At 42.7% G+C, this 25609-nt stretch overlaps 1 protein-coding gene across 2 annotated transcripts; it reads left to right on the plus strand.

The window, feature by feature from the left end:
• Nucleotides 1–3312: 3312 nt before the first annotated feature.
• LOC143419579 (zinc finger protein RFP-like) lies at nucleotides 3313–24625 on the plus strand. Of its 2 annotated transcripts, XM_076886942.1 has the most exons (3): nucleotides 3363–3443; nucleotides 8597–8709; nucleotides 21320–24625. In XM_076886942.1, exon 3 carries the CDS (start codon nucleotides 21327–21329, stop codon nucleotides 22887–22889), a length of 1563 nt encoding a protein of 520 aa, XP_076743057.1. In that variant the 5' UTR covers nucleotides 3363–3443; nucleotides 8597–8709; nucleotides 21320–21326; the 3' UTR covers nucleotides 22890–24625. The 2 variants fall into 2 exon arrangements, with proteins under 2 accessions (XP_076743056.1, XP_076743057.1); XM_076886941.1 differs by lacking the exon at nucleotides 8597–8709 and having other exon boundaries at nucleotides 3313–3443; nucleotides 21320–24624.
• The last annotated feature ends 984 nt before the right edge of the window (nucleotides 24626–25609 follow it).

The raw sequence follows: 25609 nt of genomic DNA on the forward strand, positions 1-25609 counted from the left end.
ATTAACATCTTTGCAGCTCCCGGGACACCAATCAATCGGACCAGGTCCAAATTCTACTACTGCTTTAGTTCCACATATGTGGACTTGTGTCTGCGTTAAATGCAAAAACACAATCCAAGTGCTGTTAAGAGCATGCCAAACCAACAAGTTGGCAAAATAACCACAAGCTTAAAGTCGTGAAGAAAACCATGTAAACATGGGGGATCGTGACATTAAATGGCTCCTGAATTTCTGAATGAGGCCCATTTTCAGTCATCTGGAACCGTCTGCGAGGGGCCGAAAGCTGCATCTTAAAAAAATACTTAATGCGTGGACGAGACCTCAAACCAGTCGCGTCAGGATCACAAGACAGACTGTATATAAAGATGGACAACTCACACTGTCAAAAAAGTAAAGTGAAATTTGGCTGAATATTTAAGGAGTCTGTGAAAACCAGGGATGATTTTAGCTCTATTACTTTACATTTAGATTTGTTTCTTGAAGACCTGGCGGTGGGGTTTGTTAACAGTCTGCTATTTAAAACTGTACTTTTAGTGTCGCTTGAAAGTCTGAGTCGGTTTTAATGGCTCACAATGAAAAGAGCTAAAATCCTGAGAGAAGCTGGGGGGGGGGGGGGGGGGGGGGGGGGGAATAAACGCTGTGATGTAGATGCAGATTTTTACCCCTCGGCATCTACAGGTTAGTTTGCATCAAAGTCGGAAAAATAAAAAGTAATTCACAGTTCTAGGTAACACTGTATTGCAACTGCAACAGCAGCACGGGAACATCTGGTGTGTCTGTGTACAAATGAGACACACACACACACACACACACACACACACACACCACACCGGTCCTGGCCTGTTTGGCACCCTGGGCAAACACTCCCTCTGGCGCCCCTTTACCCCGAGTCCTAAAGTGTATATTTATTTTCTTACTCTTCTTACATTTATTGTTTGTTTACTTACACTGCTGTAACTGGAGCCTCGTCGTCTCGTCTCTCTATATAGTGTACTGTATATAGGCGAGATGACAATAAAGTTTACTTTGACTTCAGCAGCGAGCACGTGCACCGAGGGCTCTCACGCTCACTTTTCGCGGATAGAATTTCGAAAAAACATCGGTGGAAATTATAAGTCTGTATTATAGCTTTCCAAATATCTTTTATTAGAAGCAAGTATCACAGTTGTTACAAATTAATAGAACTTATGCCCCTTTTTTCTCTAAACAAAACAAGACAAAAAAAAAACAAAAACACCCTCTATGGGCCCCAATCCCCCGACTGCCAAAATTTTTTATTTTCCCAAGATATGAAAGTAAAGGGTGCCAAATTAGTTCAAAATCTTTCACATTGCCATTCATGGTATATCTTATTTTTTCAAGGTGAAGAGTATTTGTAAGTTCTGCAAGCCACATCTTTAACACAGGAACCTCTTTGCCTTTCCAAAGCAGCAGGATCAGTTTCTTTGCGATGATCAATGCATATGACATAAACCTTTTTTGAGAATGTCGTAAACTTTGTGTTTCTTTGGAGATCCCAAAGATAATTACTGTTGGATTTGGCTCAATCTTGTTTTTGCAATATAATAAGTCTGTATTATAATGTCTGGTGTTTTCGTGTTTGTTGGTTTGATTTTGTTTTATTTTGCGAGTTGGTTATTAGACGCTGCTCCAGCCAGCCAGAGAATCCCCCGCCGCCCCGCCCTCTCCTCCCTGTGCAGCAAACAGCAGGCGCACCTCGCAAACGGAGGGCGCCCTTACTCCCAGCAAATGGGCGATAGAAAACCGATCGGTGCCTATGCCATTCCCACTATGCACTGGCATGACATCGGGGCAGCATGAGTACGAGTAAATTCACTTTAACACACCCAGATCCAAACAGTTCTTTCCACCAGTATGCAAAATATACAAATAAAAAATACAAATACTCTCCGACACTAAGTGGGTAGTTTTCTGTTGACATGAAATCAGTGATGACTAAAAGATAAATATTTCACATCTTTTTTCTTCTTCCTTGCATTTTTTACAGAGAAAATCAAAATTTGTGTGTATGAAAGGAAATAAAAGTCCCATTTTGAAATATTATCCTTCAGTAATAAGTAACATCGTGATAGCACATATCTGTGTGTCAGCTAAAATGTTTCATGCTGCTGGCTTCCTGCTGAGCTGACAGCTTGAACTGAGCAGCCATCTCAGAGATGAAAGTATTGACATGCAGTTCATGCTGCTCATGAGTCTACATATGGGATCCTCATTCACCTTCTAACCTGACACTATCCACGTATCCTTTAAAAACCGGACTGGAGTTTGAGTCTGCTCTAGGACTGATTTTATGTTTCACTTTTAACGTTGACCTTATTGCAGTTTAGTTGACCACTAAAAAGTATAGATAATAGTTTGCACAATCTGAGGAACAAAGCTCATTGTTCATATAAAATTGCTCATATTGCTCAAAAATCATCACAAAAAAATTTGGTCTTTAGATTGTAACACATGGGATAGTTGTTGAAATCGATTTGGCAGCAGTTTTTAAAAAGCTTAAATATGGTTTTAAGTCCTGAAATTTCATGTGGATATCTCCTGTACTTGTCTGTGAGGGCTCCAAAATGTCACCCAAAAAAGATAAAAAATTTCCAAAAGAATTTCCAACCCATGAACTTTAAGGTTCTTTAACTCAGGAAGGCTTCTTTTTAAATAACAAAACAGCTTTGCGTAGGTTATTTCAACACAATATTGTCTTTGTTTTCTGTGTAGTCATCAGAGATGACTACAGAGATCTACAGTTATAAAGGAACTTAATACCAAATTCCCCACTGAGTTGGAGGTGATTTCAATGTGACTCCACACTTTCTGTAAATCCAATAAACTTCATTTCACTTCTCAAATATCACTGTGTGTGTCTCCTATATGATATGTTTAACTGACATTTTTTTATTGTAACAACCAACGATTTATACAGGAAAATAATGACTATTAACAAGGTTGCTCAAACTTTTGCATCCCACTGTATATGTATGTGTTGTGGGAGAAACTGAGTTCCTTTCGAAAAAAAAATTTGAAATTCAATTCTTTAAGCTAATTAAAATTAACTTGCTTATTATTATAACAAAAGGAGTGCCCCAGCGTTCTGTTCTTGGGACACTGTTGTTTATTTTTTATATAAACAATCTAAGCAATAATATCACCACAGTAAGCTTTTATTTTTATGTCGATATGTTCATGTACAGACTCTCCGTATAGCTTCAATCAGCTTTCGCTACAGAACAGCATAACCTGTGATTTAAGACTTGTTTTAAATGCTGACAATGCTGCAGTAACACCTCACACTGAGAGGAGTGACAGAAAACAGCGCACGGTCATTAAACGAAACTGAAACTGAACAGCAGCAGAGCTGCAGCTGGAAAAGCTCTCTCACCGTTTAAGGATTTTCGACATAACACGGCGGAGTTCTTCGCTGGTAACTGGTGAGTACAACTAATTCAAACTGTATGAAAAACTAAAGATGGGGTAATGACAGATAGAAAGGTCTGCTTTTTAGGTATTGATATTTTTGCCACATCAAACTGCCATCGTGACATTTTATGAGGCCCTTGAGCACAAATGTGAAACATTCAAACAGATGTGACGCATTTATAAGGTGCAGCAGCTATAAACGACAGCTCCCATGGTGGTTCTTTGTTCTGACTGCACTCTTAGAGTCACTTAAGAATGATAGGGAGAGACTCACAATACAAAAAGAATTTAAAGAAGAAAGGTTGTGGTGAGGGCAGCAGTCGAATATCTGATAATGATATGGTGCTCTGTCACTTGGTGTTGGCTCTCTGCGGTTGAGTATCACTTCCTGTTCATGTAACAACACACAGTGGTGTTTTTGTATAGCTTATCTGAGTAGCCATTTTTAATGAAAACATTATAGATGACTCCTTATTTCATATCTTCACGCTCTTTATCCAAAGCATATTGATTCACCCACTTCACAGAATTCACACTGTCTCCTTAGAGATTTGTAAGCTTAGCCAACTTAGTGTGTGAGCTGTTTAGTTACTATTCGGCCTCCTTTACCAACGATGATATTTGTACTAAATGCAGTGTTGGGGAGTAACGGAATACATGAACCGCCGTTATGTCTTTAAAATACAAAATATGAATAAATGTATTCTGTTACAGTTACCGTTTAAAAAGGTGGCAGGCCTATTCAGAATACAGTTATTTGCTAGGCTGCCCTCTCTTTTTTGTTGGTAATTCCATGCCGGTGGAAACCCGAACAAACACGCATTAAGAGGCTCTATTGCCTGTGTCTCAATCTCGCGGCTCATGTCACCTCTACTTGCGGCCCGCATAATGACGTGAAGAAATATTTTTAAAAATTATTATTCAAAAAATTATTTAATATGAAGGCAATAGGCAGGCTGTTACAGACATAGCCGTAAAGAATGTAGCCTCGTGGGCAGCGTAGTCCAGTTGTAAGTAAGCTATTAAGACTCGACTGTACACCGTGTTCCTGTTTGTCTCCGAAACAATAAGTTCCGTTGGAGCAGCCTTTCAACGCCTCTCTCTGTCTGTCGCTAGCAAATAGTTTTCTAGACAAGATCGCTGCAAAAAGTGCAGCCACCTAATGTCCACCCTACTGTTACTCATTTTATATTAAGATTTAAACATCTAGTTGGTGTTGGTATGGCGAGTAGCCTTCAGCAATAGTAATAAATCACACAACAATAGTGCATTCATGTAGTGGTTAAAAGCATGATAATATATTAAGTAATCCAAAGTATTCAGAATACTCTCATTGAGTAGCATAACGGAATATGTTACAAAATACATTTGGGGCATGTAATCTATAATCTGTATTGGAATACATTTTAAAAGTAACCTTCCCAACACTGACTAAATGTAGCCTATTTGCAACTCTGGAGGCCAGGATCACTGAATTGGAGACTCTGCTTCACACTATCAAAAATCTTAATTCATTTGGAACCCTGATGCTTAGCCTTGCCCACCCTATCTGGAAAACACAAAAAACGGTCATATTTGATATCCTCCATCATCCACCTGGGCTTTTTTCAATTTCTGTCTAAAATTCTCAGACTTTTTATCTGATTTAGTGCTCATCTCAGAATCATTGTGGGTTATTATTTAACATGCATATCGATAATAAAAATGACAGGCTAATATGACAGTAAGTCTGTTATTAAACTCAATTGGCTTCTCTCAAAATGTAAAAGAACCCACCCACCACTTTAATCGCACTCTAGATCTAGAGCAGCTACCTGAATGCTACTACAACAGTGGTCGATTATCTGGTTAATGATTTTACCTCCTCACTGTGTACGACTCTGGATACTGTAGCTCCTGTGAAAAAAGCCTGAAGAAGTACTTGGTTACCTGGTATAACTCTCAAACATGCACCATAAAGCAGATAACTCTTAAGCTCAAGAGGAAATGGTGTATCACAAATTTAGAAGATCATCATTTAGACTGTTCAGAAAAGTCCTACAATGTTTTGATCTTTAATATGATCAAACTATCTAATAAGCAGCTATGTAGCGCAGCCTTTAAAGTGGCAGCAATTAAACCGTTACTTAAAAAGCCATCTCTTGACCCACCTGCTTTAGCTAATTATAGGCCAATCTCCAAACTTTGTTTTATCTAAAAGAAAAAGAAATACGAAGTCAACGTAAACTTTATTGTCATCTCTGCTGTATACAGTACAGTATATATAGAGAGACGAGACAACAGACAAGGCTCCAGTTCCATTCGGTGCAAAAAGAACAACAATAAATATAGGAAGAGTAAGAATATACATTTTCAGACTGAGGTAAGGGGGGTAAATATACACTTTGAGGTAAAAAGGGTTAATAACAGTCTAACATTTACAATTTATAATTTACTACTGAGATATAATTCTCGAAATTCTTGAAAGAGTAGTTGTCAAAGAGCTAACTGATCATCTGCAGAGGAATATTTGAAGACTGTCAGTCAGGTTTCAGAACCCATCACAGCACAGAAGCAGCTTTAGTAAAGGTTACAAATGATCTTCTTATGGCCTCTGACAGTGACAGGTTGTTCTTTTTTTGTTTTTTTTTTATGTATGTGTTGCTTGATGTGTGGACATACTGCAAATCCATTTCCCATTGGAGACAATGAAGTTACCATTAACTCAGTTACCGTTGTTTATATTGTTGTATTGTATATTGTATTATCTTATTTATTTTGTATTTCTTGACTTTATATTTTTGGTATACTCTTTGTATTCTTCTGCTATCTGTATCTGAGCTGTGGTAATGCACTAATTTCCCCACGGTGGGAACAATAAAGTTTTATCTTATCTTATCTCTTATCTTAACTAATCTCTGTGCTTGTCCTGCTAGACCTCAGTGCAGCGTTCGTTACTGTCGACAATAATATTTTTTTTACATCAATTAGAACGTGCTGTTGGTATTAGAGGGACTGCGATGCAGTGGTTTGTATCATATCTATCTAATGGACTGCAATTTGTACATGTAAATGGAGAGTCCTCTTCACACACTAAGGCTAATTATGGAGTTCCACAGGGTTCAGTGCTAGGACCAATTCTGTTTACATTATACATGCTTCCCTAATGCTGGGCAGACACTGTGCGATTTTTTCAGTCGCGCGATTCAGCTCCTGCTCATACTGCACGATTGACTCGCAGGGGTTAGAAGTTCATAGGTCACGATGCAGGGTCTCACACTATACGGCCCGATGCTCTGATGCGACCTGAGTGCTCACACTGTGCGTACATAAAAATGAAGGTTATAACAGAAATTCTGTCGCTCGCTCTCTCTCTCTGTCTCTCACTCACACAGACACGCACACCACCACCATCAACTTTGCTAAATTTCTAATGAAAAACATTGATCAGGCAGCTGTGATTGAGCACCGATGTAGATCCAACTATTTTCACGGTTGTTGTGGTCGTGATAATTTTGTGAGGCCACATCGAAAAGGCTCGGATGAGCTTTCCAAAGTTCTACAAGTTGTACCTCCATCGCTTGTGTCCAGATCACACGCTACACTGCCGTGCTGCGCCGTCTTTTTCGCTGACATTTGTGTTTGCGCGTGCGCAGTGTGACAAACTGCGGTGACACCCTCACGACGGTCGCGAGGAGTTTGAAATCCTCGCGACCAAGCGATTGATGATCGGGAGCTGGTCGTGAGGTGTTAATCGCGTCTCGTTACCCCACGTATACTATACGATGCACGACGCACGATGAAGGCCAAACTCGGGCCGATCGCCAAAACGGTCGCACGACTCAAAAATCGGCTCAAAATGGGTCAAAAATCGCACAGTGTAAGCCCAGCATTAGGCAGCATCATCAGAAGGCATAGTATACATTTTTACTGCTATGCAAATGACACCCACTCTATATACACTCTATATAGAGCTGGGTGTCATTTGCATGTCATTTGCATTTGCATAGCAGTGAAAATTTCATCTTAATTCATGTTTATACTTACACATGACTAATAATTATACTTAACTAAGATCGTTAAACTCAGTTGCCTGTTCATGCAACTTCCCATATGTTACCCATATGGTGCCCATAGAACATAGCCCATCTGGGCTGGCTCAGGTGGGTCCTACTTGGCTAACCCAGGTGGGTCCCAGACTGGATGCCCATTGTAAGCCCATCCCCACTTGGAACCCCCATAGCCCATGTGGGGCCCACATACTGGTGTTTACTGGGATCTATCTATGAAGCCACTGGCTTCAAGCCAGATAACACACACCAATTAGTTAAACTGCAGGAATGTCTTAAAGAAATAAACACCTGGATGTAAGGCTGGGCCATATTATACCGTTCACGGTAATACCGGTACAATGTTAGGCAACAAAGAGAAAATGAAATCTCGCCATAGAATATGCATAAAACGCGCATGTGCACATGGCCAAAAAAGCATGGAGGTAACGGAGAATGAGAATGGAGAAGGCGGATCGTTCAGTGAAACGGATGAACCAGAATTGGTTTGTAAAAATGGTGCCACTTCAGTGATGTGGAACTGGTTTGGTTTTTGTCCATCAGATACCAACAAAGCACTTTTTTTTTTGTAGAATATGCAAGCAGGCCATCATTATTGCCGTATTTGTCAGACTAAGGTGCTCGTAAATCTGAGAGTAATCTGGGTCCTAAACTCCATCTCTTCAGGTCCCAAAGTCAAACGAACACTGCAGCATCACTGAGAGTTAAAAACTGTCTAAATTCTTTCATCTTTAATAAAATGATCAGCATTGCTGCTTTACCAGGTGTAACAATTAAGTTTAACTTCCAGGCATCCATGAAAACAAAATTTATTACATTTAACGGAGTTAGAAGTTAGCGGAAGTTAGCTCGCTAGTTTCGCTAGTTACCATAATCATGATGTAGCATGTTCTGACTGAGAGATTTCTGAAAAAATTCAAATGTACAGCTCTGCTATCACTTCCAACATAAATGAAGACAGGAAACTAAACAGCAGTGACGTTTATAAGGTTACTGAAGTTGGGCTAGCTGGTATATAATGATGTGCTACGTGATCGCTAGCGACACAGCTATGTCAGCATAACATAAACAGTGAAGCTGGAGGATGAACTCTAACACTTTTCCACTTATAAAAGTTTACGTGAAGGTTCCTGATGGTTAGAGACAAATGCAATCGCATGGCAGGATGCTGTAAACGGACCAAACTTCAGTCAGGAGAACAACTGAGATAATCCATCCACAATACGAGGTTAGTCATTAATATACTGCAACAACATGGGAACAGCTGTGATACAATACAGCATTAATGAGGTACAGAAGTGGAGGAAGCAAGAAGAATGAGTTGAATAGTTTGATTTATCTGACTGCTTTGTTTCGCTTAATGTGTCTTATAATCCCGTGCACGTTATGGTCTGAAAAATACGTATTTCACTTTTTTATTTGGCACACTACAGTTTAATGTTGCAAAGCACGTCTTTTTAACTTCAGTGGATATTATACATGGTTATGTTCAGGGTATGTCAGCCCATTTCTATTGGAAATGCCTTTTGATTAAACTTTCAGCAAGGAATTTGCATTTGCACTGTTAAATTTTTATATAGCTTTAATGCACATAAAAGAACAGCTGCTTGTTTAAGTGAAAATAAATGGATGAGGCTTTTTTGCGCTAGTAAAGTTGTGGAGTTGAATTTTGTCTCGCAATCAGTTATATTGTCAGTTATATCGTTATTGCAAATTTTCTAATATTTTCACAGGGAGCCAGTGAAGTTCCTGATGGATAAGGGTGATGTGCTGGTAGGAGGGGGTTCTGTGAGTAATGCGGGCAGCAGAGTTTTGAACCAGTTGAAGCTTATGGAGGGATTTTTGTGGGATACCTTGCAAGAGAGAATTACAGTAGTCAAATGGGAGGTAATGAGACTGTGGACAAGAATCAACGCAGACTGGGTGGAAAGAGGACTTAATCTGTTAATGTTGCGTAGATGTAAATAGACAGAACAGGTGAGCTCTGATCAGATGAGATTATAGGATAGTGAACTGTCTAGGATGACACTAAGGCTCTTAACCTGAGGTTAGGAAGACTGTGGAGTTATCAGTAGTGAAAGTGAAATGATTTGCCTTCAATAGGTTGGATTTAGTACCGATAAGGAGCATTCGGATAAGCATTCTGTAAGAGAAGAAGGTGGGAGGGACGAATCGGGCCTACAGGAGAGATATAACTGGGTGTTATCAGCAAAACAGTGAAAGTGGTGTCAAATTTGCGGAAAATGGGACCAAGCGGGAGGATGTAAATTATGAAGAGAATAGTGCCTAACACTGAACCTTGGAGTACACCAGAAGTGACCTGGAATAGATGAGAGCAAAATGATTTAAGCTGAATAACCTGGGAGTAGAGCAGGGCGATATGGCCAAAAATATTTATCACGATATATATTTGAAAATTTGCGATAACGATAACTTTACTAGCGCAAAAAGACAACCTTCCATTTATTTTCACTTAAACAAGAAGCTGGTTTTTATGTACATTAAAGCTTTATAAAAATGTAACAGTGCAAATGCAAATTCCTTGCTGAAAGTTTAACCAAAAGGCATTTCCAGTAGAAATGGGCTGACATATTGTAACAGCCTTGGATCTTGGGATCCAAGATGGCGGCGCGTGAACAACGCGAGGCTCAGTGTCTCTCCAGAATCTGCTATTTAGCGGTTTTTTATCTACTTTTAACCGGATTATTCGTCCAGAATTGCTGTGCGTTGCTGACCTACAGCAGACAAGAGCTTCTGGACATCTGGACTCACAACTCCAACAGTTTTATCGCCGATCTCCGACTCATCCCAGAGATCTCCAGAACACCGGAGGCTGCCCACTCTCCCCGGCTGGGCGGAAGTGCACGCAGACGGCGCCGAGATCGTAAACAAAGGCGAGGTAGGCGCGGAGGGCTACGGGCTAAGCTAAAGCTAACACCACACCGGCTGCCTTTACCCAGTATTTTTCTCGCCAATGTCCGTTCTCTGGCAAACAAAATGGATGAGATACGGCTCTCCATCACTAACAACAGACGGATTATGGACTCAAATGTCATGTTTTTCACCGAAACATGGCTGAACAACAGCTGCCCGGACAATGCTATCGAGTTAGCAGGACGCCACACACACCGAGCCGACAGGCTAGCAGATGACTCCGGCAAGACCAGAGGTGGAGGTTTGTGCATTTATATTAACAATGCTTGGTGCATGAACTCCACTACTACTGAGAGTCACTGCTCACCTAATGCGGAGTTTTTAATGGTCGAATGCAGACCTTATTATCTCCCCAGAGAATTCACTTCGATCATACTCACTGCCGTGTATATACCCCCCGACGCTAATGCTAGGTTGGCCATGAAAGAACTTTCTGCAGCCATTAACAAACACCAGAATAAACACCCCGAGGCTGCTTTTATTGTTGCTGGCGACTTCAACCACACCAACTTAAAGACAGTCCTCCCCAGATTCCACCAACATGTCTCCTGCCACACCAGAGGAGACAAGACTTTAGACCATGTGTATTCCAACCTGGCTGGAGCCTACAAAGCCACACCCCTCCCCCACATTGGACAATCGGACCATCTCTCCCTGTTCCTCACACCTCGGTATTCACCACTCATCCAACGTGTGAAACCTGCTGTGAGGACAATTAAAGTGTGGCCAGAGGGGACAGACGCAGTGCTCCAGGACAGATTTAAAAACACAGACTGGAATATGTTCACCCACACAGACCTGGACCAGTACGCCTCATCTGTACTGGATTACATCTCCAAAACCACAGACAGTGTCACCACCCAGAAACGGATCACCATGTACCCCAACCAGAAGCCTTGGATGAACCGGGATGTTCGTCTCCTCCTGAAGGCCCGCAACACTGCCTTTAGGTCAGGAGATGCACACGCCTACAGTACAGCCAGGGCTAATCTAAAGAAGGGCATCAAAAAAGCCAAACACCATTACAAAAAGAAGGTAGAAGAACACTTCTCCAACTCCAACCCCCGACGCATGTGGCAAGGACTCCAGACCATCACAGACTACAGGACCACCAAACCCTCCCCCGCATCCTCTGATGTCTCCTTCCTCAACGAGCTCAACAACTTTTATGCTCGTTTTGAGCGAGGGAACCCCACAACCACAACCAAAGCAGACATGACGCCAGACCACCAACCTATGACTCTCTCCCCCACCGATGTAAGAGCGGTGCTGAGCAGGATCAATGTCCACAAGGCTGCAGGCCCTGATGGCATCCCCGGGCGTGTTCTCAGAGCGTGTTCTGGGGAGCTTGCAGGAGTGCTCACAGACATATTCAATCTGTCCTTGGCCCACGCTGTGGTACCGGCCTGCTTCAAATCCACCTCCATCGTCCCGATACCCAAAAACTCCAACCCATCTTGCCTCAATGATTACCGCCCAGTAGCACTCACCCCCATCATCACTAAGTGCTTAGAGCGACTGGTCCTAGCACACTTCAAATCCTGTCTCCCCCCCACCCTGGACCCCACCAATTCGCATACCGCCGGAACAGGAGCACAGAGGATGCAGTCTCCATCGCAATGCACTCTGTCCTCTCACACCTGGACAACAACAACACCTACGCCAGAATGCTGTTTATAGACTTCAGTTCAGCATTCAATACAATCCACCCCTCACAACTCATCAGGAAACTGACAGACCTGGGTATCAGTTCCTCCCTCATCTGCAAATGGTTACTGGACTTCCTGACCAACCGCCCCCAACATGTCCGGCTGGATAACCGCTGCTCATCTACCATCACAATGAACACCGGTGTACCACAAGGCTGTGTGATGAGCCCTTTCCTCTACTCCCTCTTCACCCACGACTGCAGACCTGCTGATGGTTCCAACACCATCATTAAGTTTGCAGATGACACCACGGTGATTGGCCTCATCAGTGACAACGATGAGGCCGCCTACAGGGAGGAGGTGGATCGTCTGGCTGAGTGGTGCGACAGAAACAACCTGCTGCTTAACACCGAGAAGACCAAGGAGCTCATCGTGGACTACAGGAGGAATGCTGACCCACATCCACCCATCCACATTAAGGGGACGGCTGTGGAGCGTGTGAGCAGCTTCAAGTTCCTGGGAGTCCACATCTCCGAGGATCTCACCTGGACGACCAACTGCTCCAAGCTGGTCAAGAAGGCTCACCAGCGCCTCTTCTTCTTGAGGACTCTGAGGAAGAACCACCTGTCCTCAGACATCCTGGTGAACTTCTATCGCTGCACCATCGAGAGCATCCTGACCAACTGTATAACAGTCTGGTACGGGAACTGCTCTGCCTCGGACCGGAAGGCGTTGCAGAGGGTCGTGAAAACTGCCCAGCGCATCGCCAGAGCACCACTTCCTGCCATAAAAGACATCTACAGGAAGCGGTGTCTGAAAAGGGCTGGGAAAATCATCAAAGACCCCAGTCACCCATCACATGGACTCTTCACCCTCCTGCCCTCTGGGAGGCGCCACAGGAGCCTCCGGACTAAGACCACCAGGTACCGGAACAGCTTCTTCCCCACAGCTGTCAGACTCCTGAACTCTGCCTCCTGACATCTGACCCACGTTAAACTCATGGACTGAACATACACACACCCACAATGGACAACTGTACCCTCAAACACAATAATAACATGGACTGAACCACCACTCACAACCACTAGCACTTTATATAGCCTCTGTAGAAACTATCTACACCCTCACTTATCTTAACTGCACTACTGTATAGCTCTGTGTAAATAATCATTCTGTACATTCGATAATCTTTAATCCTACAACTGTTTACAACTTGCATAGTTCCCATTTCTGTATAGCTGTATATCCCAGATTCTGTAAAGTTATTTATTTCATATTCTGTATAGTTTTTCATATTTATATCCTGTTCATATCCTGTACATAGCTTGTACTCACTACAGCCTGTACATACTTATAGTTATAGAATATTCACAACATACTTCATACCGTGTACATTATAACATACCATAATAGACCCATTTCTGTAATATACTCACATATCTATATTATTGCTAATATATATTGTAATATATCTATATCACTAAAGCACTTCTGGATGGATGCAAACTGCATTTCGTTGCCCTGTACCTGTGCATGTGCAATGACAATAAAGTTGAATTCTAATTCTAATTCTAATTCTATGGTGTGGTGTCCCTTTAAGACACCCAAGTCGAGGGTTGATGGTGTCATCAGTGTGTGCCACTGCTCTCTCTCTCGCTCTGGGATTATGAGGACACGTGCCTTCACGCTCGTGCTTAACGAGGGACGGACTTATGTTTTCTTTTCCAGACCCTTTTTTTGTTTTGTTTGCAACGGTTGGGTTGTATGAACGCTGGGCATTTTGTTGTTGAGCCGCAGCCGTTCAGCCGGGCTTTTATACGGTTGCTGAAGAATGCGTATTAAAGAACCACCGTGGATTACTGATACCAGCGTGGGTGTGTATCCTTCCGCCTAGCCTGCTAGGTGTTTTGCCGCCTCTTCTCAACCACACAACACAACCCAACGTTACAAAATGGCGCCCGAACATCTTCTCTTGGACCTCAGTATGCAGTATCTTCGAGCAGCTGATGATTGATACACTAAAAGGTACATCGCGGCAAAGTAGATCTAGTAGTAGCCCGCCAAAAACGCTGTCTATATTTCAAACTGATTTGCTATTGATTCTCACTGGCTTAACTGTTCTTATTGAGATGCTGTTTTAAGTGCATTTGACTTGAAAAGGTGTTACTCATACACAGCTACTCGTAAGTTTGGATCTATTTTACACCTAAATGCTTTTGATCCGGGGTGTTTACTCCTTCTACCTCCACGTTTCAAAGTCAGCTGTGTAGCTAAACTTCAGAATTCACGTTTCATATATTTTTGTGTGACCAGAACTGAAGTTGATTTCTGCTTAACTGCTACCTTGTATAGATTTGGGTCTTTGATAAGTGTGTATTATGGCTACTCATCCTGACTTGAATGACATGTGTGATGATATAGACTTTATATTACACCCCAACCGACTTACTGCCAGACATAGTACTGCTGACCTTGGGCATAAAGTGCAAAGTCTGCAAGCAGAGGTTGATATGCTTCAGCAGTGTCTTCATGACTCTTTGGACCTCCAGAGGAATATTCTGGAGCAGTGGATTCAACAAAAACGGTCAAGCAGGTGTTGCTCAAAGGTCGGTGATGCGACAACAATGTCATCTAGATACACCGCGCAGGACTTATAAATCAGGCCAGCTAGAACATTGTTCATAAGCCGCTGAAAAGTCGCAGGGGCGTTACACAGGCCGAAAGGAAGGACTCTGAACTGAAACAGGCCACAGTGCGTGATAAAAGCAGTCCTTGGTCACACTTCTCTGGCAGAACATGTCATTGTAACTGGGGATGCAAAGCCTGTTAACTTGCCACCATACCGCACCTCACCAGCTAAAAAGCAAATCATAGAAGAGCAAGTGGAAAAAATGCTACAGGATAACATCATCGAACCTGCATCAGGACCATGGGCAGCCCCCGTGGTCATTGTGAACAAACCCCCCCGCGAACCACGGTTCTGTGTTGACTTCCGTGGTCTGAATCAGCTGACCGTGAAGGATTCTTACCCACTCCCGCGAGTGGATGAATCACTGGACTTTCTGTCGAGAGGGAAGTTTCTCACAACACTAGACCTCGCTTGAGGTTACTGGCAGGTCCCCATTGCTGAAGAAGCTAAACCAAAGACTGCTTTTATCACGCACTGTGGCCTGTTTCAGTTCAGAGTCCTTCCTTTCGGCCTGTGTAACGCCCCTGCGACTTTTCAGCGGCTTATGAACAATGTTCTAGCTGGCCTGATTTATAAGTCCTGCGCGGTGTATCTAGATGACATTGTTGTCGCATCACCGACCTTTGAGCAACACCTGCTTGACTTAAAAGAGGTCCTTGGTAGGCTTCAGTCCGCTGGCCTCTCTTTAAAGCTGAGCAAATGCCAATTCTGCCTTTCAGAACTCACCTTCCTTGGTTATCGGGTTACGCCGGCTGGCATTCATCCTGACCCTGACAAGGTGAGAGCTGTGACTGACTTCAGAGTGCCGACCACAACAAAGCAGGTGCGACAGTTCCTTGGCCTGACTGGCTACTATCACCGCTTTGTGCAGGACTATGCCCGCCATGCAGAGCCACTCTTCGCCCTCACTAAAAAGGACGTGCAGTTTCACTGGGATGACAAGTGCCAGGCAGCTGTGGACTTTCTGAAACATTCAATAACCTCAGCGCCGGTCCTCAGGTTCCCAGATTTTTCGCGTCCATTCTTCATTCACACTGATGCATGCGATGCTGGTCTTGGGGCAGCATTAATGCAAAAAGATGAGGATGACAAAGACGTTGCTGTAGCATTTGCTAGCCGGGCTATGCACAAATCGGAAAAGCCCTACTCAACTCCAGAGAAGGAGTGTCTGGCCGTGATCTGGGCCTTGGAACATTTCCGACCCTATGTCGAAGGCTTGCACGTAACCATTTACACCGACCACAGCAGCCTCAAGTGGTTGATGTCTCGACCGAATCCCTCTGGCAGGCTTGCTCGGTGGTCTCTGCGCCTTCAAGACTTTGACTTCAGCATCATCCACAAACCTGGAGAACGTAATAAGGTGCCCGATGCCCTTTCCCGTAATCCTCTACCTGATGTGGATGCCCCCATTGATCTTCTCCCTCCCTATGCCGTGATTGGGAGCATGGACCTTCGTGCTCTACCTTCTGTGATTGTTTCGGACCGCCTGCATGTTCGTCAGCTGCAGCTTGAGGACCCGGTCACAGGCCCGTTGCTCAATCAACTGGAAACTGACCAACAAACGGGGGAGAATAATCAAGATCTGGAACAGTACGTTGTCCATGACAGTCTCCTCTATTTCCTCGACCCAAAGACAAAGTGTGGTCTCCACCCACTCAAGCAGCTTAAACTGTTTGCTCCTACTGCCCTCCGTGGTTATCTGCTCAAATATTACCACGATCATCCCACAGCTGGACACCTGGGCATTGCAAAAACGCTGGCACGCTTGCGTCTCAGATTCTTCTGGCCACACATGAACTCTGACGTGAAAAAGTATGTGGTCTCATGTTGTTCGTGTCAAACCACTAAGCCGAGTCAAAGAAAAACAGCAGGCCTTATGGTCCCTATCCAGCCACAAAGACCATGGGAGTACGCAGGGGTGGACTATGTTGGCCCGCTGCCCCGCACACAAAGAGGGAATGCTTATATCCTTGTTTTGTGGACTATTTCTCAAAATGGGTCGAGGTGAGTGCTGTGAGAGAAGCCACTGCTCAAGTTGCTGCGAACAAGTTCATTACTGACATTTTTGTCCGACATGGTTCTCCCTCCCACCTTATTTCTGATAGGGGAACGCCTTTCGTCAGTGAACTCTTTGAGCATGTTTTGTTGACTCTTGGGACTGAATACAGACTAACAACTGCATACCATCCTCAAACGAATGCAACTGAGCGTGTAAATCGCACTTTGAAAACGGCCATTCGAGCCTATGTTGGGGATAAACACACCTCTTGGGACAAGTATCTTCCCCAGATCTGTTTTGCACTGCGCACTGCGCCTCACGAGAGCACAGGCCTGAGCCCGTCCATGATGCTGTATGGGCGAGAGTTGGACACGCCCTTGGACCTTGTCACTCAACCCTCCTGGGAGGGACTGAGCGACCCGGAAACGTCCCACTCAGATAACCTGAGAGCTTCGCTTCGGGATGCTCATGAACATGCTCGCTTGGTGCTCGGAGAGAGTCATGAAAGGCAAAAGCGCTACTATGATCTGAGACGTCGCACGGTTTCTTATGAATTTGGGGACCTCGTCAGGGTAAAGTCGCACCCAAAATCAGATGCATCGTCCAACTTCTCTGCTAAGTTGGCCCCGCTTTACACGGGTCCCTACCGCATCTCCAAGAGGATGTCGGATGTGAATTACTCTCTCACCACAGTGGACACTGGGGAGAGAGTGGGAGTTTTTCATGTTGCGAACATGCAACCATTCCATACCTGGGACTCAGCTTTGTCTAGCCAGCGTGCGAAGCTAAATGCTACAGCAGCTTTGGATCTCAGTGTCCCGGACAGCAGTTTGCCTCCTGCTCTTTCAGTCCCGGGCCGCGTTGACTGTGACGCGATTGACGCAACTCCCGCGGTCTTTAGCAACGCCCGTGCTGAGACTGACTTTGACTGTGCTGACGCTGCCCCGCTTGTCATGGACCAGAACTCTTTCCAAGAGACTGCTGATGTTGCTCTGGAGACAGAGGTTAACAGTTCACCTCCTGCTGCCGATGGGTGTGCTGTTAGAGCTGAAACTATTTTTTCAAATATTTTAGAAATGAAGGGTAGAAATGAAATCGGACAAAGGTTGTTAAAGTTGTGTTGCGAAATCAGTTTTACCCCGGTTCTTTTATTAGTCGAGGCATCCAGAGACGGCACCGGAACTCAGTAGTTATTTCACAAAACCTTTATTCATCTTTATTTAAGCATGCACTTCTAGAATGGAAGACGAGGCCGGTGTCCCTCTGCAAAATCGTCACTCCTTTGTTAGTTACTGCCAGCTTTATAGAAGTGACCCCATCATAAAACCCCCATGGTGTGCTGCAAACTCTGTGTGTCTGTGTGTATGCACGAGCACGTGAGTGCCTGTGTGTGCACGTACCCGTATGCCTATGTGAGTGCACGTGAGTGAGTGTGTGTGTGGATGTGTGAGTGTAACAGTTTAAGCACTGTGTGTGTGTGTCTCTGCGTACGTGACTTCCTGGGGGGTCATAAAAGTAACTTCACCCAAGCTACACCAAATTCCTTTAGACCACATACAAAACAGAGTTAACATATTACAAATATTGAGACCACCACTCTGCATCCAATGGGTCATTGGCCTCTTGTTGTCTTACATTTACAGATCAGGTGGAGAGTCTCCTGCAAACCTACTTCCAAGTTATAACAATTAGGAGTTTTTATTAAAGGTACAAGCATCAGCATCAGCAACCCCCAACTGTAGCTTCCTGACTCCTTTTATTTATGACACCAGACCCCCAGTGTCCATAAATTCCTTTCTCTCTAAACAATTACACACACTCTCAGGCCACAGCTAAACCAAACTGAAACACAGACCAATCCTTCCTTATTACTGTGATCTAAACAAATTTAATACATTACATTCTAATAATTATTTTCTTGTACTCACAGTTGTTAGGTTCCAAGGAAGGTTTTTCCTGAAGCAATCTTGAATAAGGAGGGAACAATACCGGTAGTGAGTGAAAAGTGAATGATAGTAGAGATGAGTGGGAGTAAGGAAGAGGGGCAAGATTTCACAAGCTCTGTAGGCATAGGATCAAGATGACATTAGAGCACTTTGCTCTCGCTCTCCGACTGCAGGCTTACTTGTGGTTAAAAGTAGAATGGGAGGCGGAGCCTTCAGTTTTCAAGCGTTTTCTGTGGAACCAGCTTTGGAGTTTGGGAGACAGACACTATCTCTACTTTTAAGATTACCAAAAAGGAAAGTTTTAAGACTAAAGCATATATAGTTAGGGCTGGATCAGGGGACCCCAAATCCTCCATTAGTTATGCTGTGAGAAGTGTAGGCTGCAGGGGATTCCCATAATGCATTGCATATTGTGTTTATAGGCCTCTGTATTGAATCATATATGTTATTAATCCGTGACTGTCTTCCACAGCATGTCTTTTATCCGGTTTTCCTTCTCTCATTCCAACTGGTCCCACCCTCCCTCTAGGTGTCATTTTCTGTAATTTGATCTCTACTTTCACTGTTTTGCTGATGACACCCAGTTATATCTCTCCTCCAGGCTTGATTCCGCCCTCCCACCTTCTGCCCTTACAGAATGCTTATCCAAATTAAAATCCTGGTTCAGTTCTAATTTTCTGAACCAACTGGTCGTGGCAGATGGCCCCGCCCCTCCCTGAGCCTGGTTCTGCTGGAGGTTTCTTCCTGTTAAAAGGGAGTTTTTCCTTCCCACTGTTGCCAAAGTGCTTGAACACAGGGGGTCACATGATTGTTGGGATTTTGCATTATTGTAGGGTCTACCTTACAATATAAAGAACCTGGAGGTGACTGTTGTTGTGATTTGGCAGTGTATCAATAAAATAAAATTGAATAAAATTTAGTAACAAAAATCTACTCCTTTCCTTGATATTTAAGGACTGATTGCACTGCATTCCTTAGTTTGGTGGATGGATTAACAGAGGAAACAGCATTAGTGTATTTTTCTTTATTTTATATATTTTATGAGATTGTTTGTCTCATGTTATACATGCTGAACTTTATTTTGTTAATATGTTATGCTATTGTAGGGCTGCTACTGTAACACCTAAGGCTGGTAGATCTAAATCTCCCACCTGAAAGTTATTTCAAATACAAGGGGGAGGGGAGCAAGTAAATCAGCACTCATGGCACAGAGACTGAGAAAGTCTTAAACACACTATTTATTCCAGAGAAGGAAAAAACAGAATTAACCAACACAATTTTAAAAGACACTCTTGCAATAAAAAAACATTTTCTGTATGCTAAAATCCCTGCCAAAAGGAATAAATATATGCTATTCAAGAAATAATACAATACAAAGTTTCTCATACAATAAATTCCCCCCACAGTCTGGGCATGCTCAGGCAAATGTTCCTTATATTTAAAACCAGGAGAGGAATTTCTCTTCCAATATAGAGACCAGGCCAGGCTGAAAGCCAAGGAGGAACCTCCTATCTCGGCCCTGTCTCTCCCTGACGGGCGCGTCGCCTCACACCCCAGCCGCACTCCACACTTGGGGCTCTTGATTACTGCAAACGCAGTCTCCCTCAATGCCCACACCTCAACAGGTGCCTGCTATTGTTCGCCCAGTCCACAGTGGATTAAAAGAATGTCATGCAACAACACTAAAACATGCAATATAAATATCAGGGTAAAACCATACAAATAGAATCAGTAATATACGCACCAATACACAGTAAGATCAAGACAACTCAAACCATAAAAAAACACAAATTTCCACTGTGTGACAAACTCAGTGTTAAAAAAGTAATGTTATAATAGCAATTAGAATAACAATACTGTGAATGCTTTTCAAGCATTCACACTAATAAAGGTGTGGCAACAATACAGACTTCAAATGTCCTTGGAAAAGTAAAATACCTACTACTAATAAAAAATAAATTAGCAAATTACTTGAATGGCAAGAGTTTTGTTTTGATGTAAAATCAGTCCTATAGCAGACTCATGCACAAGGACCGCCAGTCTGGTTTTTAAAGGATACGTGGATAGGTGTCACGTTAGAAGGTGAATGAGGATCTCAAATGTAGACTCATAAGCAGCCAGATATCAAATGGGAACAACCTTTTATTGCAGGTAAAGCAGTAGTTCAACAGGAAACAAGAAAAAACACTCAGTTTGGATGCCTTTTCTTAGTAAGATTAACTCATTAGAATTTTGAACATGCAGTTTACTCATTTAACATAAAATTAAATATTTGGCTGAATTGTTTTATTTCCATACAGTTGAATTCTCCACAGAAAACCAAAGTAATTTTTTTAATATAATTTCACCTGAGTAGCTGTGTTGTTTAAAAGATTAGCCACAATTGTTGTCAATTTACAGATTTTTTTATTTTTATTTAGTAACTTGTTTTGCACTGATCAGTTTAATTTAAATAAAATAATTTTTAGACAACTGGTCCAAAACTAGAGGTATATAGAAGGAAGAAAACATAAAGAAATAAAATAAATTCTAGCCTCCACACATTGTCTGACTTTTGTGAGCTGAATTATTGAACGATAATGCAGTTACAGTTTTTCCTTTCTCTCCATTTATCCTCCCAGTGTGGACATGTCTGCTGCCAGCTGTCTGCTGTCTGAGGACCAGTTTCTGTGCTCCATTTGTCTGGAAGTGTTCACAGATCCAGTCAGTACACCATGTGGACACAACTTCTGCAAGAACTGCATCACTCAGCACTGGAACAGCAGTCCTCTGTGTCAGTGTCCAGTTTGTAAAAGGAAGTACTGCATTAGACCTGAGCTCCATGTCAATACTTTCATCTCTGAGATGGCTGCTCAGTTCAAGCTGTCAGCTCAGCAGGAAGCCAGCAGCAGCAGCAGCAGCACGAGGAGATCAGAGCAACAGTCTGCTAAACCAGGAGAAGTTCTCTGTGATGTTTGTACTGGGACCAAACTGAAGGCTCTGAAGTCCTGTCTGGTGTGTCTGACCACCTACTGTGAGACTCACCTGCAGCCTCATCAGACTGTTTCAGGCCTAAAGAGACATCAGCTGATCGACCCTGTTAAGAGCCTGGAATGGATGATATGTTCAAAACATGATAAACCGCTGGAGCTCTATTGTAAGACCGACCAAAGGTGTGTCTGTGCTATCTGCTCTGTTTCGAACCACAAGTGTCATGATGTTGTTCCTCTGACAGAAGAATATGAAGCAAAGAAGGCAGGGTTCGAGAAAACAGAGGCTGAAATTCAGGAGATGATCCAGAAAAGAAAGATTAAGATTGGGGAAATGAAACACTCTGTGCAGCTCAGTAAGAAAGAGGCAGACAGAGTGACAGCAGAAGGTGTTCAGATCTTCACATCTTTAATAGAGTTTGCAAAGAGCAGCATGAAAGCACTGATCAAGACAATTGAAGAGCAGCAGAGAACAGCAGAGAAACAGGCTGAAGGCCGCATTAAGGAGCTAAAGCAGGAGATTTCTGAGCTTATGCAGAGAAGCTCTGAGGTGGAGCAGCTCACACGGCCTGAAGACATCCTTCACCTCATCCAGAGTTTATCTTCAGTGAAAGCTGCTCCCCCCACCAAAGACTGGACAAACATCAGTGTCCATCTACCATCATACACATGGATGGTGGTGAGAATTATAAATCAGGTGGAGAGGAATCTCAGAAGTGAGATAAGGAAAGTGACGAGGGCTGAACTGAAGAGGGTTAGGGATTACAAAGTTAAGGTGACATTTGACGCTGATTCAGTTCAACCCAAAGCCCCCCAGTCTGCGAATGATAATTGTAAATGTGTTTTGTCAAAACAGGGTTTCTCTTTTGGAAGATTTTACTTTGAGCTTAAAGTTAAAACCCATAGTACATGGACAGTAGGAGTGGCCAAATACATGAGCAACCTAAAGAGAGAAAAAACCAAACTGAGCCCTGAAAATGGTTACTGGACTATTTGCTCTGAGCAATGGAAATCGGGCCATCCAGCTCTGAATTCAGAAATTGAGGAGGTGGGAGTGTTTATAGATTATGATGAAGGCCTGGTTTGCTTCTATGAAATCAATGGTGCAGCTCTAATTCACTCATTTATCGGCTGCTCTTTCACTGAGAAACTCTACCCGTTCTTCAGTACCTGCCGAAATGATGGGGTTCAAATCCACACCAGTGCATGTGTAATATCATAGATAAGTGTTTGATCTTAGTTTAAAACGCCATATTATCTTTTCCATTTGTCAAGATTTTAAATTTCACATTTCCATTTAAGAGCTTCATTATTTTTTACTGCTGACCAGTGATTTTTCCCCTAATGAGCCTTTTCAATTATGGCCCCAAAACTTTGGAATACGCTGCCTTTAACTATTAGACAGGCATCTTCGTTTCCTGTTTTTAAAACGCTTTTGAAAACACACCGGATAAATATTTGTTCAGTGTGCTGTCGGTAGCTTCCAAAAAGGCCATAACTCGCCTTTGGCTTAAAGAGGATACTCCTACTATAGATGAATGGATTGATGTGATATATACTATTTTTGTTTTGTTTGTGATGCTATATGATAGCTTATGTTGATACTATGTTGATATTTCTCTGTTGATAGGCAACGTAAAACCAGCGTTATGATAAAAAAAATATACACTGTGTTTTTTCCTGAATACTATCACTATATTTACTACAGGAAGGAAAGGTAAAAACGATATTTTCTAGGGAAAGTGCTTGAAAGCACTCTCCGCTTGCAAGCAAAAACAAAAAAAGCCACACTTTCCTATTGGTAGGACAGTCTGCCATGTCAACCAAACAAAAAATGATATGGCAACATGGCATTTGGTTATTTAGGAAGAGGGGGAAGTTTTAGGAGTGACCGTGGTGAGAGCGCGAAAGAGAGAGTGCGAGTTTTGAGATGTGAGAGATTTGTGATGTTTAAAGTGTTTGTAGTCTGTAGTTACCAGGTAGTGTAGTGGATAGTTTTGCTTTGTGTGTCACAACAATGAGGCGATTGCGGAATGTTGCAGTTGCTACCAAAAAGCCACCAAAGGCAGACTGCAGTGTAAAAGCTGTAACCAGGTGGAAAACAGGAGTGATACACCTCCTGCTTTCAGGGCTGCAGGTATCAGGTTTGTGATGTTTTCCTTTATATTATAGCGGACAGAAATTATTTTTGGGAGTGGTACAAATAATTTGTGTGGCATCTTATTTGATGCAGAACACCTGAATTTTCTGTAAATAGTTTGAAATGGTTATAAAAAAAAACCCCGCCTTGGCTGCAAGTTTCTTGTTAGCAAAGCTTGTGCATATGTTATTAAAATTAACAATTTATATTTGCATTTCAAGTTTAGAAAATGATTTGGTAATGTTTGTGTTTGATACAGTAAACTTTTTTCATCTCTGATTTTATGTTTTTTGACTGATTTTAGATTTTGTATTAATACAGTATGTCAAAATGAAAAAATAAAGTTGAAAAGAATGATACCAAACAAGGCAAGGTAAACAGTTTTTAAAGTTGAAATGTATAGAAAAATAAATAGTAAGCAAGTTATGTTATGTTTGTTGTAACTGTGTGTGAGCAGGTGAGAAGCAGCTGCTCAAGACACCCTCTAGTGGAGATGATCCCAAACAGCAGCCTGCAGCCACAGAAGGGCATGATAGAATCTGACAGTGAAGCACAGTTGAACTTGTTTTTAAACCTTAAATATACATCTCAAGTTCTCCAGAATCAGAGTGTGATGTTCACAGATGGCTGTCCTCCATGATGCTCTGCTCCAGTGTAAATGACTGCGGCTCATGTTTTTCCTTTTCATGCATAAATGGAGTACAAAAATGACATGAAACTGGAACGTGTGTTTTTGATTCAAAATGCTTGCTTGGGAAACTTTGAGAAAAACTTTTTGTAGAGTTTTACTCTGTGTTAGAGATGAGTCAATATGATGAATTCATTAGATAACTGAGATTAAGATAGTCAACACCCCTGCTGATGCATTAGATTCTCCACATATAAACTGAACATAGAAACAAATCATAAGGGGTCCCTGGATGATCTAAAAGTAGATGCAGTCATATGTTTTTCTGAAAATGTGTAAAGGTTTTAAAACACAACTCCTGATTTACATGTGAAATACATATTTACTGTTAGTGGTTAATTAAATTTATTAGTTGAAATTTAAAGAAGAAGCTCAGTGACTGTACCACATATCTTCAGCAGTGCCAAGTGAAACAGCTACATGAGTCACATGTCAGGTGTATAACATGATTGGCTGTTCACAAGGCTGCAGGCAGATCTAAAGAGGGTGAGTTAGACCAATTGACAAAGCACCTTTACATGACTGAACAGATGAAGTGCTGATTAATAGAATTTGCCTCTGGTAGGACTTGAACCCACAACCTTTGAATCATTCTGTTCTTTTAGAAGTACAACACGCTCTCCATTGCACCACAGAGCCCTTAGTGAAAGACAAAGGTCAGTTCAAGATTTCTCAGCCAGTGCAGATTGGCAAAAATGGACGCGTGTCAGTCTCTGGCCTTTGGTCTGTAAAGTAACAGGGGCTTTGTCCGCATGTAATTATAAATGCACTAAACATTTATCAACGACTTGTTGATTTAGGGAAGTCATATCTGCTAACAAGTAGTCACCTCTTGTTGGTGTGGACAAACGTGCAGGAGTAGCTCAGAGTGTGAGGTTCAACGTTCCAGCATTGAACCTCCTGAATCCCTCCTCCCAGACCAGGTTATGGACCTTTCCTCAGTGCGCGTGTGAGAGGTGGCCTGGATTGCATGGTGGCGTGGGAGCAGCGCCCTTTCGCGCATTAGCGAGAGGGCGCTGCTCCCACACGTTTTTCCTGTCCCTGCAGGAGCAACAGAAACTGAAGGAGGAGCAGGAGCGGCTGGAGAAGCGACCGGAGTAGCAGGACCTGCCGG

The sequence above is a fragment of the Maylandia zebra genome, linkage group LG7 (genome assembly GCF_041146795.1).
Source record: "Maylandia zebra isolate NMK-2024a linkage group LG7, Mzebra_GT3a, whole genome shotgun sequence".
Classification (NCBI taxonomy): domain Eukaryota; kingdom Metazoa; phylum Chordata; class Actinopteri; order Cichliformes; family Cichlidae; genus Maylandia; species Maylandia zebra.

Excerpts from the sequence above, each read along its gene's own strand:
- LOC143419579 (XM_076886941.1), top strand. The coding sequence starts at position 21,327 with ATGTCTGCTGCCAGCTGTCTGCTGTCTGAGGACCAGTTTCTGTGCTCC.